The 19413-nt window shown below is 38.4% G+C and overlaps 1 protein-coding gene across 3 annotated transcripts in view; it reads right to left on the minus strand.

The window, feature by feature from the left end:
* Positions 1–19413, minus strand: part of Carmil1 (capping protein regulator and myosin 1 linker 1) — a 286802-nt gene that overhangs the window by 72078 nt on the left and 195311 nt on the right. For all 3 annotated transcript variants that reach the window (XM_042683832.1, XM_042683831.1, XM_042683833.1), the window contains exons 19-24: positions 18885–18984; positions 18719–18773; positions 14031–14203; positions 11796–11864; positions 7875–7968; positions 3433–3531 (exon numbers count right to left, since the gene is read on the minus strand). In XM_042683832.1, coding sequence (XP_042539766.1) covers positions 3433–3531; positions 7875–7968; positions 11796–11864; positions 14031–14203; positions 18719–18773; positions 18885–18984 — 590 coding nt within the window. The remainder of the gene's footprint in view (positions 1–3432; positions 3532–7874; positions 7969–11795; positions 11865–14030; positions 14204–18718; positions 18774–18884; positions 18985–19413) is intronic.

A 19413-nucleotide genomic window follows, 5' to 3' on the forward strand; every position in this document is an offset into this window, starting at 1 on the left:
ATGGAAAGACTTGGAAAAAATCATATTAAGTGAAGTAAGCCAAAGAAACATAGGTCCCATGGTTTCCCTTGTTTGCAATGACTAGTACATGTCTAGAACAAGCAGAGTAGGTCAAAGGCTATGTACATACAACCGACCATATGAGATAATGTTAAGCAAAATGTACCTCAAGACAGGGACACAAGAGGTTTCTTTTTTTCCCCTCTTTCTTGCTAATGTTCTTAATGTACTTACAATACAGTATGTAATTCTTTTGTTTCTATTGTATGTTCTTCCCCCATGGTATAACCCCTGTTTTCACCAGATTTGATGCTGGTGCTCTGCACCTTGTATATATATTTTTGTAATTTGGGGAAGGGAAGGGATATTGCAGAATGCGTAAGTGAGGATGCAGGCTGACCCATTGGGACGACAAGATGTACAAGATACTATTGAAAATGAACTTTACAATGTCAGGGGTTGGAGGAAGGTTGAGGGAGGAGTTGGGGAGGTGGGGAGGAAGTGATGATAGGGGGAAAATAAAGGAAGAGGTAACAATGCTCACTATGAAATGTACTCATTACCATACTCATGTAACTATAACCCCTCTGTACAACATTTTTACAATAAAAAAATGAAAAAGAAGGTTACAATGTGGCTCATGCCTATACTCCTAGCTACTCAAGAAGCTGAGTTATGAGCATCGAGGTTCAAAGCCAGTCTGGGCAGGAAAGTCCATGATACTCTTATCTCCAATTAACCACCAGAAAACTGGAAGCAGAGTTGTGATTTAAAGTGGCAGAGTGCTGGCTTTGAACAAAAAAAGTTCAGACACAGTGCCCAGGCCCTGAGTTCAAGCCCCACGACTGACCAAAAAAAAAAAAGTTTCAATTCCAGTGAGTAGTAGCAGTCTGATGATTTCAAATATAAAAATCTGATCATAAAAAAATATGTTGAGTGAACAGCTCAGTTTTGGAGTTAAGAGATAAGAAGACTAGAAAGCAGAGATTGGCAAAGGATAGGCCATTCTGGGAATGTTTTCATAAGTAAAATTTTTATGGACAGCCAACCTCATCATTTACATACTGTACATGGTACTTCCCTCTTATTGCCACCCCCAGCAGCAAAGCAGAGATGAATGACTGCAGCAGAAACCTTGGATGGTGAAGATTAAAATATTTACCATAAAGCCAGGCACCAGTGTCTCACGCCTATAATCCTAGCTACTCAGGAGGCTGAGATCTGAGGATCATGGTTCAAAGCCAGCCCAGACAGGAAAGTCCGTGAGAGTTTATCACCAATTAGCCACAAGAAAACCAGAAGTAACTCTGTGGCTTAAGTGGTAGAGTGCTCCCCTTGAGCTGAAAAGCTCAGGGACAGCACTCAGGCCCAGAGTTCAAGCTCCACGACCAACAAAAAAACAAACAAACAAGCAAAACTATTTGTCATAGGTTTTTTTACAGAAAAAGTTTACTGTTTTCCAATTATGGGGGTTTGTAAAGTGAAAAAGAAGGAATGAAAAGCAGAGGGAGAATGTTGTCTTATATAAAACAAAACAAAACAAGACAAAAAAAAAAAAAAAAACCTTTCCTAATCAAAGTCCATAGGCAGAAACACACACAGAGATAGCTAGGGGACTTCCATGCCGCATTCTGCACATTACAGCACACTAATTCCTTTGAGTGCCACCTGACAATAAGCCTGGCTATGGGGTTGGCTGGGCCTCTCTTCCCAGAGCCTATTCTTTCTGTATTCCTGTTCCTGAAAACTTCAAGGTAAGTGTTCCCTAAAGCCGTGGAAATGATTCAAGTCTAGAAATAGCTAATCATAAAATCTGAAGAAATCCCAAAATGAAAAAGGTGGTACTAGTCCTAACCACTTAATGACAAACAATTCAGAACAATGCCACCCAGGTAAAATTCAATATCCACACACTTCCCCTGTGTACAATTTCCTTTTGGTTGAGAAGATGATACTTAGTTTCAAAGATAAGCATTAAAGATTGATACAGGATCTTTTTTTTAGATGGGCAAAATCCCCTTGGAAAGAGAAAGTTAGAAAGGTAGTGGATTAAGAAAGAAGCCTGCACTTTGCTTTCTCATAAAAGAATACAAGAAAAATATTCACGTGTAACATTTCGGCACTCTTTGTTTTTAATGTTTAAAACACTAAATCTGGGAAATAACAGTAAACCATAAAGTGCTGGGTGAATATCAGTTCCTTGCAGGAAATAAAAATTTGATTTTTTTAAGATACTGATAAAGTAAAAAAAAAAAAATGTTTTCTTTCCCCAAAGTTCTGCTGCTTCACAAATATTCATAACTTTGTTTTTTGCTCAGTATCTATTGCTTTACTTTTCTTCATTTGGATAATATATATTGACATAAAACATTTACACACTAGTGAGAACTCTAGCAAACTAGAACTCATTGAGTCATATTCGCTAAGATAACTGCAGTTAACATGTGGGCGAAAGCCCGTTCACAAATCTCTATGCCTATGTGAGCAGTCACCTTGAACAGTTTTAATTACTAGGAATGCTAATATTTTATTACACATAACTTTCACATTGTCAAGAAAAAAAAATAAAATGACACCTATTCAAGAAAAAAGAATAGTATAAAGTATACAAAGTAATCTAAAATGACCCCCCCAAAAATCCCTGCCAGTCAATTTCTTTCATCTGTAGAGATCAAGGATTATTCTGGTGGCTGCCATCTTCAGTTTTAATAGCAGACATCTCTTTATTTTTCATTTATGAATTATCAAAGTATCAGCTGAAGTCAGGCACTGGTGGCTCACACCAGTAATCCTTACTTCTCAGGAGGGTGAGATCTAAGAATCACAATTCAATGCCAGCCCAAGCAAGAAAGTCCCTGAGAGTCTTTACTACCAATTAACAACCAAAAAGCTGGAAATAGAGCTATGGCTCAAAGTGGTAGAGTGCTAGCCTTGAGCACAAAAGCTCAGAGACAGCACCCATATCCTGAGTTCAAACCCCAGAATTGGCACCAAAAAAAAAAAAAAAAGAAAGAAAAACCAATAGTAATGATTCCATAAACGCTAAGTGACACATTTAACATACTTGAGCTAGCATTCACATTTAATCTTCAACTCCCAACTTGTTTTCAATACTTTTATAATACCAAGACTTCAAAAATTTACATTTGTAATGTAAAAATAATTCATTTTCCCCTCTTCATCAAGGCTTATATTAACATTTAAAATCCTTTAAGACGGTTTCAAAGTTATAATTGCTTGGGTCTAGGCAGGACCATGATCCTCCTATTTATTCTTTTGTGTAGCAGGGATGATAGGCACACAATACCATGTACTGTCATTGGTAGAAGCCATTTTTCATAGTCTCATCAGGAATGATTCAAATGATATGTCAATTACCCTGATCTGGCTCAGATAAGAGTGAGCAGGAGGAAGTAGCAGGTGCTTCCTTACCTGCTGGGTGGTGCTGGTGACTATCCCCTGCTGGAGTCGGTAAGCCTGCTCTTGAAGGTACTTTCTGGTCTCATGATTCCGTAGCAGGTAGTTTTCTATCTGGAAATTAACCACATGTATCTCTCAAGAACACATTTGGACTCCACAGAAAAAAAAAGTTACTAGTGAAACAGTCAGTTCCTGGATGCAAAACTCAAGCACTGATAGGCACTCTCTACCAATACCTTGACCCAACAAAAACCAAGGGAGGAGGAACGCTAGGGTTTATTACCAGTGTTTTTACTTAGAAAATTAACTTCTGGGTAATTGGAGAAATGTCTGCATGATTCTGTAGCTGAGGAAGGGTTTCAAATGCCATGTAGTGACTTCTCCTCATCAACAAAGACCTCAATCTTGATTTTTTAACTACCAAGCAGTTTAGAAGCTAAACAAATATCCCCAAGGATTCCTACATTTGATTGGTACTATCCAAAAAGAAAATCAGAAAATTCTTTATTGGAGACAGGAGGGGAAGAAGAGGGAATGGGGTGGTAGATGGGGAGAAATAGATATAATAAAGATAAATACTAATCTTAATAATCCATCTGTTTATTGTTTTCTTAAAACAGCACTAATTTTTTGAAATTACAGCAAATAAAATGGATTTCTACAGAAAATGAGGGATCTTGAAGTTGTTTGACAATCTGTATGTTTATACACACTCATAAAAACTGAACCTAAAGTGATAACTAGATTGATAGAAAGCATCTAAAAAGAATAATATACAATGGGTACGCATTGAGCAAAAAATACAGAGTTAACTATTCAGAATAAGATACCCACAAAGATATTTTACCAAGAATAATTTGAGATGCTACATTATACCATCCGCTTCTCCCTCTACCCCACCACCTAATTGTTTTTGGTTGCTTTTAATAAGACTGCTTAACCATTTTGCTTTTAATTTGTCTCTGCGGCCCCTTGGTTAAAAACTTTTAATAATTGTGATGCTCTCATTATTGTTACATGTTAATTCTCATTTTCAATATGCTAAAATGACTGCTACTTAATAGCAATTAGAAACAATTAAAATAGGAACTGTAATTACTATTATCCCTGGAAACTATAAAGCAAAGCAAAATGTACCTTTCTACAAACGTAAGTGAGGAAATTTATAAAAATGAAAAGACCCTCCAAATGAATAATTAAAATGACACATTAATGCCTTGACATTATATTACATTAACTTTCTCTTGCTGCTTCCCAAGAAGTCATCTCTTTCCAAGGTGACTCCACCATCAGCAGAAAATGTTTTGCTAGAAAGACTGTGAAATACAAGGCTGATTCTCACCCTTAGCAGGAGGGTGGTGGAGAAAAGGGAGAAATAAGGGGCCATCAGTTGTCCAGCTGTCCTTACTCTAGGCCAGCTGAAACTCTGATGAAGTACTTTCCCACAAAGGCAAGTATCCATCATGTAGAACCAGATACCCTGGATGTATTTAAAAATGATTACTTCTCCCCAACTTCCTGCCAGAAACCTAAGGGAAATTTTTCTACAGAAAAATCTATACTGTGACAGCCACATGGGATTTCTGGAAAGAAAATTCATGAGGATTGGAGCCTCCATAAGAAATGGGCCTCCAGGAAGAGAGAGAGAGAGAGAGAGAGAGAGAGAGAGAGAGAGAGAGAGAGAGAGAGAGAGAGAGAGAGAGAGAGTGTGTGTGTGTGTGTGTGTGTGTGTGTGTGTGTGTGTGTGTGTGTGTGTCCCCATCCTCAGTCCCAGGGAAATGGGCCTCTAGGAATCGTTTAAGAGTGTGTGTGTGTGTGTGTGTGTGTGTGTCCCCATCCTCATCCAGTCCCAGGTACTATCCCTGAGCTTTTGTGCTCAAGGCTAGCGCACTACCACTTGAGCCACAGCTCCACTTCTGACCTGGAGGTGTTTAATTGGACATAAGCATCTCAGGTTTTTCCTTCCTGGCCTAGCTTTGAACTATGATCCTTGGATCTTCTGAGTAGCTAGGATTACAAGCATAAGCCACCAGTGCCGGGAAAATTTTTTAACCCTTAAACCAGTCCATAATAAACACCCAGCATTTTATCACATAATGTTTAAGTGTCTTGGAATTACTGATTCTACTGGCTTCTGTTCCTGAAAAGCTGGTCTCAGCTATGAGTCAGTAAAGATCTTCTTATTTGTACTCTCTTTAGTTTTCGGAGTGACTGGTAATCTAAGAAATGTGTTGATTTTCTGGTTTCTTCAGCTTTTTTTTCCTAGTTGTAAGAGGGAAAGTGATTACTGTTAAGCAAATCTGAAACCCAAAACCAAGTTTTTCTAAAGTATGTCTTTTATTCTAAGCTGGCTAAAATCCCTTCAGAAAGATCAGACATCTAACATTTGTATGTTACTTTGTCTGATACTTATGTGACTATAGGCAAATTACTCTCCCTGCAGTTCAGTATCCTTATCTGCAGAAATGGGGATGTGACACAACCCACTTCATGTGCTACCTAAAGAATGACATGTTAATTTATGAGAAGCATGTAAAACAGTGCCAGGCACCCATATGCTAAACCATGTTAACCATCTGCTAAGCATAATAATGGCTTAGCTTTAGTTTTCCTTTTCTACAGATGAAAAAAAAAACCCTGAAGTTCAGAAAAATCAAGTAATTTATGGAATGCTACAAAGCTGAAAATAGTTTGTTTTGAAGTTAGATCTTTTGAATCCAAATCATGGATGATTTCTTATGTCATACCAGCAATTCCACCACGCCATCTTATTTCTTTTCATTTAACAAATGTCCAGGAAGTACCTAAGCATGCATTCCAGGCACTGTACTAGCTGCCAAGAATTAAAAATGTGAAAAATACATAAGCTCTGCCTTCAAGGAATTTTTGGTCTGTTGGAGGGGAGGAGGAGGAAGGTGAAGGCAGATAATTTAAAACAATGTCCTAAGGCCAATAACATAGAGAAACATGAGGAATCCTGAGAGGAGTGTACTCCTCAGGGAACAGGGTGCTGTGTGAAGTGTTTTTGGATGACCAGACAATTGATTTCAATCCCAACAGACATGCATGCTGATGTGGAAATTCTCAACAGTGGCTACACTATAGAACAGCTCTCACAATCAGGAAAGCTGCTTTGAACAGATTTGCTAAATCCTACTCTGTTTTTGGGGTGCTGGGATTTGCATTTCTGAGTTCCATAAGGTAGAACAAAACTGAAGTTAAGAGTTGGTAAGAAATGGAGTGGGAGGTGGAGAGAAAGCAGATCTTGGGCAGAATTCTCTGTGCTAAGGAGACTCAGAATGAGGGAATAATGCTTTTAGTCTGCTCAGATTTATCCTGAAAGTTTCTTTACCACAACATAGAAAAGAGACAAGAGGAGCCAAATGTGGCAATGGTCATGGTGAGAAATGGTAAGATTTGAAGAAAGGTATCTATATGGAATAGAAGGAAGAGAGCTAATGTGATCAATCTGGGGAAGGGAAAAAACAAGCTTAAGAGACTGGCTATAAAGAGAACAAAGATTTCAAAAGCTCCCTAAACAGCACTATAGGTGGAATAGACTTCTCTGGGTAAGATATTGAGCACATCCAAAATGGAAATCAAAGTAGCAATAATAAAGAGATAGAAAAAGAATGACGCAAAGGGCAAGCACCCAAGCCCACAGTAGAAATGATAAAGTCTACACCATAAGAAAATACGTAGGCCCTCAAGGCAAGGAATCCAATATCCCCCAAGTTTGTAGGAAAGGAAATAGATGTGCATATAGATTTAAATGCATATATAGATGTTGATGTATACCCATACATACTATGCATTTTATAGATGGTGAAGTAAGGTCTCAAAAATAGTCTAAACTTCTTTATAAAAAGGCAAAATCCAGGTCCAGTGGCTCACACTTACGATCAGAGCTATTCAGGAAGCTGGGATCTGAAGATTGTGTTCTGAATCCAGCGTGGGCATTAAAGTCTGTGTTAGAATCTCATGTTGAGTTAACCATCTAAAAGCCAAAAGTGGAGCTGTTGCACAAGTGGCAGAGTACCAACTTTGAGAGAAAAGACTAAGGGACAGCACACAGGCTCTGAGTTCAAGCCCCTTCGAAGGGGAAGCAAGTTATACCTAATGAACCCGACAGCAGGGAGGCAGGACACGTTGTGCCAACTGCCATTCAATTCCTCATATTCTCAAAGAACGATGGGGGAGTTATCTATGCTCTGGTGCCAGCATGGTTTTGCTGAAAGACTGTTATTGCAATCCACTCAAATTTTGACAAGTTTTAGTCTTCACAATTTTATTCCTCCCCCAGTCATGCATTATGCCAGTCGTGATCTTAAAAATACGTGTAAAAAAATAGAAAGCTTTCTAAAATAACAAAGCGCTATTCATACATTCAGAATCATTACTAGCACAATTCTAAAGTGATTTTCATTGTAACTGAGCTATTGATTTGTCAGTACCTTTTGTAGAGCCTCTTCTGTTTTCTCAGGATTCGTTTTAAGAGCTTGAGAAGCATCATACATGGGAATTGGCATAAATCTCAATGTGTAGTTCCTAAAGACAAAATTATATACTCATTTTAAAATAACTTTCTACTGCCTTTAATTCAGCACTCTGTTTTTACAATCCAAAAAGACAGCTAGAAGCTGCAAGATTAGCTTAAAAAACAACTCAGTCACCAGATCACCAAATCCCTACCTATCTGCTATACAGAGAGAAGACTGGTCTTTAGTATATACACATAGATTACCTTGTTCATTCATATGGTCCTATAAAATTAACACAGCATTGAGGAATGTGATTTGCTGTTGTTTTGAAACACACCAAGCAAAAAATTTTCAATGGGGATCAGAAAGATAAGACTAAAAGAAAGTGTAGGGAAAAATATCGACCAGCAACTTGCTGCATGGGTTGTAGTAACCCATAGAATGGACTTGGGTTGCTATATTGAGATTGGAAAGCAAAGCCATTAGCATATGCCCTCAAGGAGTGATTGTCTCTAGAATATGCCACTGGGAAAGGATGTTCTGCCTGGCTAAACACCCTGTGACCCCCGAGAGTCCTTTGCCCTTGCTTTTAGCTTCAGCTAGGTCTAAAAACCACATGACACAATTGTGGAGTGCAGACCATATATTATGTCATTGTTACTGGCAGGCTGGTTAGACAAGTGAGTCATTTTGAGTAAGAAGGACTTACAGAACTCTAAGACAGGCCTCTGACTCTGCTTCATTCTGGCACGTACCCAAATGACTACTAACATTTGCTATCTATACAGTACATGTCTTCTTCCACCCATTCTGAATTGCATTTGTCCATTTCTATAGCCTCGTACTCGACGAAAAATCTTTTGGTGGCAACTGAGTTGTTCTCCTTATGCACTGGAACTACACAATACATTGCCTTGTCTTAGATCTGCAAACAATAAGCCTCACTCATGGTGTTTGTCTCATGGACTGCTGTTGGTGTGTAAATTAATAACTGAGTCTTCAACTCAGGGCCTGGGTGTTCTTTCTGTTTTATTTTTTGTTGTTGTTGTTTTTTGTTTTTGTTTTTTTTTTCTCAAAAGTGGCACTCTAGCACTTGAGGCTTTTTGTGGTCAACTGGAGATGACTCTCACAAACTTTCCTGGTAATACTGGCTTTGAACTATGATTCTCAGATCTCAGCTTCCCAAGTAGCTAGAATTACAGGTGTGACCCCCACCAGTACCCAGCTAATAACTAATCCTTAAAATACAGTATTATGAAAAAATTAAGAAAATAATCATCTTGTAATAATAATAATTTAGGTGGACGTTATTTCATGAAAACAATATTCATTCAGTCCAACTTCCAGGATGAGTTGATACAGACTCAGATAAAGAAAAGGAGGTTAATTTCTGCATCTTAATTTTTATTGTAGCTTTATTTCAGCAAAGTTGTTTGGTTATCCTAAAAGAAGCCAGCCAACTGGAACTAAGAGAAAATATGTCTTCTTTTATAGCCTTGAGGACTTTCCTTTTCCTCATCCAATTTTGATCATGTTACAGATCAGCATAGCTTATTTAAGCCAAATGTGACTTTAAAGCACTGGTCTTGGAGACAGCACACATGACAGACTGGGATCAAGGCAGGCTATAGACCATCTGGAAATGTTGGGGACTGAGTGCACATGCTTGCGCTTCTTGTAAGCTTCCCTCTGGGTTAGATCTATGACAAGATCAGGGTGGCCGCTGTGACATTAACACCCAAATGCAGCTGTAGATCAAAAACTGTTCCTACAAGGGGTTCTGGTTTATAGATAGAGCTGTGATAGGTGGTTCTGTAATCCCAGAGAGATTTGGGAAGGGGGGTGGCATGTGGACTTACTAGTGTAAGATGCTTTACCATTATTTTATGATGGCCCAAGGTTAGCAAAAAAGAGACTGAATGAAGTGCCCCTAATTGTGTCTGAAATACCATGCTGGGCCAGAGAGCTCTTCACAGAGCCCTTCCAACACAAGGAAATCTGTGGAAACACACAAGTGTAAGCACTTCCTCTCCTTTCCCAGGGAAGGTCTTCTATCCATGGCTCCCTTTTTCCCACCACATTTGAATGCTAAGAATCTGTTTTTGACCACTTCTGTCCTTATAACATATGAAAGTTGTTGATAGCAAGATGACAAAGTTCTTGTCAGATTCAGGCAAACTATAGCCAGGAAGTGAAGGGCTCCAATGGGCCTGTCCTAAGTACATACTGATTTAATGACATTCTCAAGTCCCACAGAGATTCTTTCTCATTCTACATGTATCTTAAGGCTTTGTATTATTTTTTTTTGGGGGGGAAGGGGGATCTGGTCATGGGCCTGAACTCTGGGCCTGGGTGCTGTCCCTCAGCTCTTCAGCTCAAGGCTAGCACTCTACCACTTGAGCCACAGCACCACTTCTGGCTTTTTTTTTCTTCTGCTTATGTGGTGCTGAGCAATCGAACCCAGGGCCTCATGCATGCAAGGCAAGCACTCTACCACTGAGCTACCTTCCCAGCCCTTATATATAGATTTTTTTTTTTTTTGGGGGGGGGGAGGGGTTTAGTCGTGGGGCCTGAACTCTGGGCCTGGGTGCTGTCCCTCAACTCTTCAGCTCAAGGCTAGCGCTCTACCACTTGAGCCACAGTGCCACTTCTGGCTTTTTTCTTTTTGCTTATGTGGTGCTGAGGAATTGAATCCAGGGCCTCAGGCATGCAAGGCAAGAGCTCTACCACTGAGCCACCTTCCCAGCCCATATAGATTTTTTTTTGGGGGGTCCAGTTGTGGGCCTGAACTCTGGGCCTGGGTGCTGTCCCTCAGCTCTTCAGCTCAAGGCTAGCGCTCTACCACTTGAGCCACAGCGCCACTTCGGCTTTTTTCTTTTTGCTTATGTGGTGCTGAGGAATCGAACCCAGGGCCTCATGCATGCAAGGCAAGCACTCTACCACTGAGCTACCTTCCCAGCCCACATATAGATTTTTATAACAGAGTTTGTCTCTGTCTTTTGTGTGTGTGTGCTGGTGCTGGGGCTTAAGGGTTTAAATTCAGGGCCTGAACTTTTTTTGCTCAAGGCTAGTGCTCTACCACTTGAGCCATGACTCCACTTCTTGCTTTTTGATAGTTTATTGGATATTGAAGTCTCATGGACTTTTCTGCCCAGACTTGCTTTGAATCATCATCAGACCTTGGCCTCCTGAGAAGCCTGCATTACAGTTGTGAGCCAGTAGTGCCCAGCTCTTTAATCATTCTTTAAGACAGCAACAGCCAGCTGTGGTGGTTGCAGGCCTGTTATCCTCCCACTTGGGAGGCTAACGAAGGAAGCTTATGAGCCTGGACTACACAGTGAGACACTATTTCAAAACAAAACATAACAAAACAAAACCAGATTGCGAAACTTGAGACAACATGTTTTGGATAGAATACTTGCCCCAAAACAGAACCTTCACAAATGAGCTGATCTCATCTCCCACCTTGGGTCTTAAGATTAATCAACTTTGAATCTGAGTAGGTCCAGTGAATATCTCCCTTTGTGCCCCAAAAATTTTTGCCTTGTTTCAACTCCTTTGAAAGTACCCATACTTTACAAAGGCACATGTATTCCAACTGTAATGTTTTGCTATTTCCAGATAAACACTATACTTTGGAGGATCTTGATTGTTTTTTAGTTTGAAATATAAGAATTAAAAAGGCCAGTGAAAACCATTTGTAGTATTCTTTCCAGCATGCCCAATACATCAGGAGAAAGTTAATGTCTTCCAAGGCCCTAAAGCTGATTACAGTACAAAAAACTTGGACTCAGATCTAGTCCCTAATGTATTTTTGCTTCTACTGTTCCACATGTTATACCAACACCACTGGCTCTCTTGTATTTTTTCACAAAGGAATCCATTCAAACTTACTTTTCCATAGCAACAGCTATATCTTGAAAGCCTTGTGCAGTGATATTGTTCTTGTCCCATATTACAGTCCTGTTGAAAAACCAAATAATAGAAGTGATCAGACTCTTGGAAGTGAAGAAAATGTTTCTCTTTCTGGGTATCTATAACCTATGAGCAAGAAGATGTATTTCACAACAATGTCATTATGTCAGCAAGGAACAGTGATCAACTTCATTTCAAACACAAGGGTGAATGTTTGCCCCAGCATTATGTTCTTTGGGGGAGCTGGTGGAAATTAAACCCAGAGTCTCATGCATTCAACACATGTGCTCGATAGCTGGGCTCTACCATCAGTTCCAACATTATATTTTTAATTTATCACTTGGGTAATATGAAAATACTATACCTACACCTAAAAGCAGAACACTTAACACTGCAATACCTAACATTTTATCATCTAGAAAGCTTTAATGTCTGATTCCTCATTTATCTTCCCAACAGTACCTTTGTATTAGAAACTATTTGCAAAAAAAAAAAAACAAACAAACATGATACTTTGCAAGAGATGGGAAACATATGCAATTTCAGGTACTGAGACTTTCTCCATTCTAAAACACTAAAAAGAACTCTGTCATACACTCTTACATTTTCACCAGTTTCTGCCCTACTGTATCAATCCTAAGAACTTTGCTCACTGTGCTGGCAAGACCTCTGTTACTATAAATATGAAGTTGTTGACGTGTTAAGCACAAAATCTATTTTAAGGGGAAAAGAATTACTTTACCTTCAGAATGTGTATACATCAGAGGTATTTTAGAATTTGTCAGCTAACCTTGACACGTAGGAATCAATCGTTTCCAGTTGCCTAGATGAATCCCAGCCCCACAAATTTGTTTTCCTGGCTCTAATCTTAATGACCTTCTCTGCACAGACACTGACCTCCAGAGACATTGTTGCTGGTCTAGTCTTTAACTTCAGTTTAGAAAGTAGGTTCAGATTCTGTCTTATGCTAAAAAGAAGAAACATTAAGAAAGAGCTCCAGGGGAAGAATGGGGGTTAACTTTTTACTCACCAGACTGATGAGTAGCTAGTGGCAAAACCTGCTTGATCTTTCTGAATAATGGATAGCTACAAGGTGAAGGCATAACTAATCCTTAGGAAAAGGCATGCTTGCCTGATGCACTCATGCCTATAATCCTACCTACACGGGAGGCTGAAATTGGGAGGATCCAGGCTACAGGCCACGGAGGAAATAACTTCATGAGACTCTATCTCAAAGAATAAAATGTTGGACATCAAGGTGTGAGGCTGCTCTCTCAGTTAGACAGAGTATAACTAGAATCATGGTACAGCCTGCACCTAAACATAAATGCAAAACCCTAACTGAAAAATAATGAGAGCAAAAAGGGTTGAGGATGTGGCACAGTGGTAGAGCACCTATCTAGCAATACAAACACTGCCAAAGAAGATGGAAGGGGAGAGAAGGGGACAAGGGAAAAATCAGCCACGCTTAGGAAACATTATAGATGAAAACTGCCAAGCAGAACAAGTTAAAAGTCCAAAGTGAACTTGCTTTTGAAGCAGTAAACCTCTCGTATGCCTTGTGTTCTAAGTTTTTATGTTGGCAGGGGTAAAGAGGGAGCAAGCACTTGGTCTCACACCAAATACGAGATGTTGAATAAGGACATTTTGGTCAACAAAAGACTACAAATCCTATTGCCTAGTTATGTTGTGGCCTATATAGTTTATGTAAGTACATTCTGTGACTTTGACAGAAAATGAAATCTACCAATATATCACTCAAAATGTATCTCATCCCCTGACAGGGCGATATGTGAAGTTGTGAAAGTAAAGCTAGAGCTGCATTGGACAAGCCAGGAATTTGGAGATCCCAGGACTGTAGACTGAGCACAGTCAGCTAAAGAGAGTAGCCATGTGGACACCAATGGTTGTCTACCCATACAGACAGGGCTGCCCAAGCACGCTGAAGTTCACACCACACCATCATGTGACCCAGGACTATACATGGTGATGAAGTATTTAATGAATGTGGTACTCCCCATAAAATCTGTCATCACTAAGTGATACAAAACCATGTGGGAAATGTCTGTCATTACTTCTGACTGTCCAGCTCTACTCACTTAGTACTGCTTATAAAACCCTCCTTCTTCCTTACTGCCATTGCCCACAGTGATAAGACAAATGTTAGTTCTATAAGAGCACACGGTCCCCGATTCCAGGGCAGGTCCTGCCTACCTGAGCTTGGTGTTGATCTGCAGGGCTTTGGCAAGCATCTTTGCTCCCATGTCCCCCATCCCATTCCCACTGATGTCCACTTTGGTCAAAGAAGTGTTGCTTCCCAGGGCATTGATGATGATGGTGACATCAGTCTTGAGTTTGGAGTCAGCCAGGGATAAGGACTGAAGAGGCTGTGGAGCAAACACAGGCTTCACTTAATAGTCTTGTCAAAGCAGAGCCACTTGCTAACCCTGTTTTCTGGAGTATAACAGTGTCTGATTTTGGACATACTGCCTAAATACACTAGTAATAGAACCTGAAGGTTCTGGCATTAAACAGACTTTTAGAAGGAAACATGAAGAGTGTTTTACTGACAATGGTAATTAGTCCTCTCTTCTTCTCCTTTTTTAAAACAATTTTTTTGTGCCAGTTCTGGGGCTTGAACTCAGGCTAGTCACTGTCCCTGAGCTTCTTTTGCTCAACACTAGCATTCTACCACTTGAGCCACAGTGCCACATCTGGCTTTTTCTGTTTATGTGATACTGAGGAATCAAACCCAGGGTTTCATGCATGCTAGACAAGCACTCTACCACTAAGACACATTTCCAGCCCCAGCCGTTCTCTTCTTAGGGAAGCTATGGACCAGTTCTATTCAAGTAGGAGACGGGATGTGATAAATAAAATCACAACACAAAAATTTCTCAGCTTGGATAGAGTTGCCTTGTTCCTTTTTAGTCATTCTATACTTACACGAGGCTAAATGGCATCTTAAAATACTAAGAAGACAAATGTAAACTGAAAACCAGCCAAGATGAACAATGTCCAACCAAAGAGTGTTTACTGAATATTAAGGACTTCTATCCACTTTTTACATGGCTTACTTCACGTTTGCCTCCTAGTCATCTATAATTCAGGTACCCAGGTATCACTGTTTTCCTTATTTCCCCAATATGAAACAGAAAGGTAAAGTGACTCAACCAAAGTCATGTGACTAGAAAGCAAGTGAAGTGAGTAGCAAACAATCTGAATAGTCTGGGTCCAGATTTGGGGACTCAGAGTAACTATATCACATTGCTTCAATTAACTTTTCCTAGAGATTGACTATTATCCTTTAACTTCATCTTTTAAGTTTCAACCAGGAAATAGTTCTATAATTAAAGGAGAAAAATCAAATCTGTGTGATCTTTCTTGCTTTATCATATATGGTATAGTGAATCCAAACCAGCAGACTTACTATCCATTTAAGCAAGAGATGGACTGATAGGTATTTAGACTGAGAGTAGGTTTTGTTCAGCCTGTAGAGTATGTGACTAAATAAATATACGAATGTAAGTTAGGGTTTCTTACATATACCCAGCTCACTGTACTTCGTTGTTTTCCTACTTCTAGGAGCCATTTGGGTTTACAATGCTTGATATAGGTCACGACTTATCAGGGAAAGTATGATTTCCAGGGCTTGAACCAATATGGCACTAAAAATAGAATTCAGATCTGGGGGAGCTGGATGTCTTCTGGTTTGTATGGAGGGATCTAGACTGTTCCTATTTCATAAGCAACTATGACATTACAGGGAAGTGAATGCAGGGAGCATTTATCTATCATCAAATTCTACTCTATGGTGCCTGGATAGTCTCTCTAATGACCCCATTCACAGTCTAAGGTCTATCTCTGTCTGTTCACTCACTCCACACTGATTTCCAATATAGCATGTGAGAAAGGAACATCTACCAAATGAGTACAGGAGACTGGCAGGTACCAATGACATCAAGAGTCCAACATCAAAAAGGCAACATTGTATATTTGATTCATACCAAGTGACTATACTTATTGTCCATCCAAATTACATCATGCTTTCCAAACTTACCTTGTATGTGGTAAAATCCAAAGGCAATAGCATATTCATTAGAATCAAAATTATGAAAAAATTAACTAGTAAGTACTAAGGCAATTAAACTCCCAGACCAAGCTATGTACTGGTGGCTTAGGAGAGCTGATGGGAGGCTGACACTGTAGGAATCAAGACTCAAGGCCAGTCCAGGTAGAAAGAAGTTTACAAGACTCCTTCTCAATGAAGAACAACAAGTGGTGTCACATGCCTAGCTAGAGAGGAAGCCTAACATGGGCAGATCATCTCCATACAGGAAATAGCCTATCAGAACAATAACCAGTAAAAATCAGGGCTGGAGGCTTTCTCCATGGTAAGAATGTTTGCTTAGCAAGTATAAAGCTCTGAGTTCAAAATCTCCATACTTCACACAGAGAAAACCCACAACTGAGCTTAAAGTCTGCTTATGTTTAGACTCACATTGGATTGGCTCACATAAAATAGGCTTTAGTTTTCTTAACATCTTACATTCAGGCAAATGGAAAAGCAACGAAAAATGCTTTGGATGTGGGCCACTTAGTGTTTAAAATAAAACACCAACAAATATAATACTACTTTAATCAAAAGCCACAGTCACATCTCTCATAATTTCAATAATCTCTATTTAGATACTAAGAAAATGATACATAATGGCTTCTTCTTAGTACTGGAATACTAACAACTCACCAAAGGAGCAAGCACCAATTCCAGCCCACATTCAAATTCTAATACACTCCAGTTAACACTTAAAAATAATAGGCAGAGTCATTAATGCTTATTGCATGCAATTCTGAAGAGCCAAAAATGCATGCATATTTATAAGGTCATCCCTTTTTGATTTATTGCATTTACACATAGTATTACTATCTGAATTCTTACTATTTCTTTTCATAATTTAACCTGAGATTCTGCCTCCTGGCTTCTGTTAGTCCATGGGGAAACACATACTGTTTGGTTTGTTAGAATACAGGTTTGTAGGTAATACTTCAGAACAAGATTCTCTGCTGACTTCACCCTCACATGGGTGCAATAACCTGAAAATCACTGTCTTTAGCTGAAATTACAACGAAACCCACTGTGTCTAGATTGTGAAACTGAATATATGGTATGATTCTGAGTAAGTTGTCTCATGGGCTGTCAAAAAATGAGCTCTATAACAACAAAGAATATCAAAAGCAGAGATTACTTCTGCATATGTCAAATGCTTAAATAAATAAAACAAAAAAATGAGCCCAATTGTACCAGTGTTCTGTGGAATATTTGAAATCACAACTGTCAACTTCCTATTATTTTAAATTGTTTTGCATACTACTAATTCAAAAATAGGGGGAAAACCTAATATGGTTGCTTTTTTGAAAGATACCTACTTTTAAGTGACACAAAAATAAAAAGGATTCATTATATAGGCCATTAGCAATACACTAATCAAACACAAAACTTCACAGAACTTGCAGTAAACTTTATCATCCTCAAACAGTTCTTACATGAAGTCTAAGTATCTTTAAGTAAGAGATTTCTAAAATTACAGGAAGTTTGAAGATCTGTATGCAATAAGCAAAACATGAAATATAGACTTGTTATAAAATATAAAATTTTCCAAATTCTGTGCTAGGAAAAAAATAAGGGTGAACATGAAGTATGAGTTTATAGTTTCCCTGATTTGTTAAAAATGGTCCAATATTGGCAAATATTAAACATAAATAAAGCAAGGTGGTGAAAAATCAAATTAAGTATGCAAAACAAATAGTGTAATTCTGAAAAGTCGGGTTTATCAGAATATATGGCTGAAGTAAAGTATTTGGATTCAATAATGAGTTTAATTTTTCGGCCCACAGGTTAAAAATTCTTGTCATACAATAAAAAACCAGAGGACAGATTCTTGCAATAGATAGGAAGATGAAGACAAGGGCAAGTTCAGTCCTTCTACCCTTGGGCCTCATAACTTTCTCAGAAAAGTCAGCTGACTCATTTAATAGATTTGCTATTAATTCCTGGCAAGAATTCAAGAGGGAAAAAGATAATTTTTCAAAATGTGACATACTTCACCTGATGAATTTAAGAAATCACCTGATGACCTACAAGAACAGCTGTTCCAAAACACAAATGATGTGATTCATCACAATAGGAATACAAATTGATGTGTATCTTTAGAAACTCTAAAAGCTGTATCATTTAACCAAATAGAATTTTGACAGGAAAGGGTCAAAATCTTACCTGAGAGTTTTCATACATTATATGGTATGACATATCAGTTCTAAACTAAATGAATCCATGATAGAGTGCTTCTACTCTGTAAAATATCCTTTATTTTTCTCATGCATTTTAAAGAGAAGCAAAATAGGATATGATTTAAAATTAAATTTCTTTACCCTGAATTAGGTCTTGGCCAGCAGTAACTACAGGGGATTAAAATAACAGGAGGATTCCTAGGGCTCAAGAAGCAATTTAAGATGGGAGCCTTAACATTCTACATAATCACTTGATGAAGTCCAAACCAATATACACAGTGTTTCTCAGCATTATATTAAGGTCAAAAAGTCAGTAAGATTGTCTGTAGATTACTGTGTTAGCTAATGTTAGGTAAATTAAAAGATAGGCTCAGGAGTCAATTTATACTTTAAAAACTGTTATGTACAATCTTCCTTTAGTAATGAATTGAATGAAGAATAAACTCTTAAAATACTCTACAACTCTATTAAAGAAGATCTATTCCATTAAAAAAATAATGACATAAAACATAAATAAAATTATCTGAAAGCATTTAGGCATTAACCCAGTAGAAACAGCAGGAAAATGGCAACAGACAAAAGATTTTAGTCAAAGTATTTAAAATTATACTCACTGAGTCTTCTTCTTGAATCATCTGTACTAAGTTGTCCAATACAGGTGTCAGATTTCTAAAGAGATTTTAAAGATGTGGACAGTGGAATCAAATCAAAAGTTTTCAGGAGGCTGGTTATTTTCATCATTTTATTTTCAACATATTAAAAAAAATTCAAAACTCTTACTTGGATTTCATATTATTAAAATTTTTGCCTAACGCCAGGTGCTGTATTGATCTGTTCTTACTGAGCCACACTATTAAGGTAGATAGGTCAGATTCTAAACCTGGAAAGAAGCAAGAGTAAATAGAAAATCAAAACACATGTATTTAAATGACTTCTCATTGTTGACACACAATTGGATAACTTCCTGTACCAAGCTCAAGGTCCAACCTTTTATTGTCAACAGAACTTACAGCTCTCCTGAGGGACAGCGCCCAGGCCCAGAACCAAAAAAAAAAAAAAGAACTCACAGCTCTCTTTTCAAGTCCTATTAGTTCATAGGGATAAACTCATTCTCTACTAAGACTTATCTAAACCTTTTATACAATCAGTAGCTAAACAAAGTCAGCAAGATTTGAGACTAGATAATGGCAGAATCTCATCTTTTCCCATCTTTATGTAAGAGAAGATCCCAACATATTATTCACTGATAGGTAACCATAAACAAAGTTTTCTATACAGATTCAACAGGTTCATAATACAATCAGCAAAC

This window comes from Dipodomys spectabilis, unplaced genomic scaffold, assembly GCF_019054845.1.
Source record: "Dipodomys spectabilis isolate Male_0828 unplaced genomic scaffold, ASM1905484v1 ptg000085l, whole genome shotgun sequence".
Taxonomy (NCBI): domain Eukaryota; kingdom Metazoa; phylum Chordata; class Mammalia; order Rodentia; family Heteromyidae; genus Dipodomys; species Dipodomys spectabilis.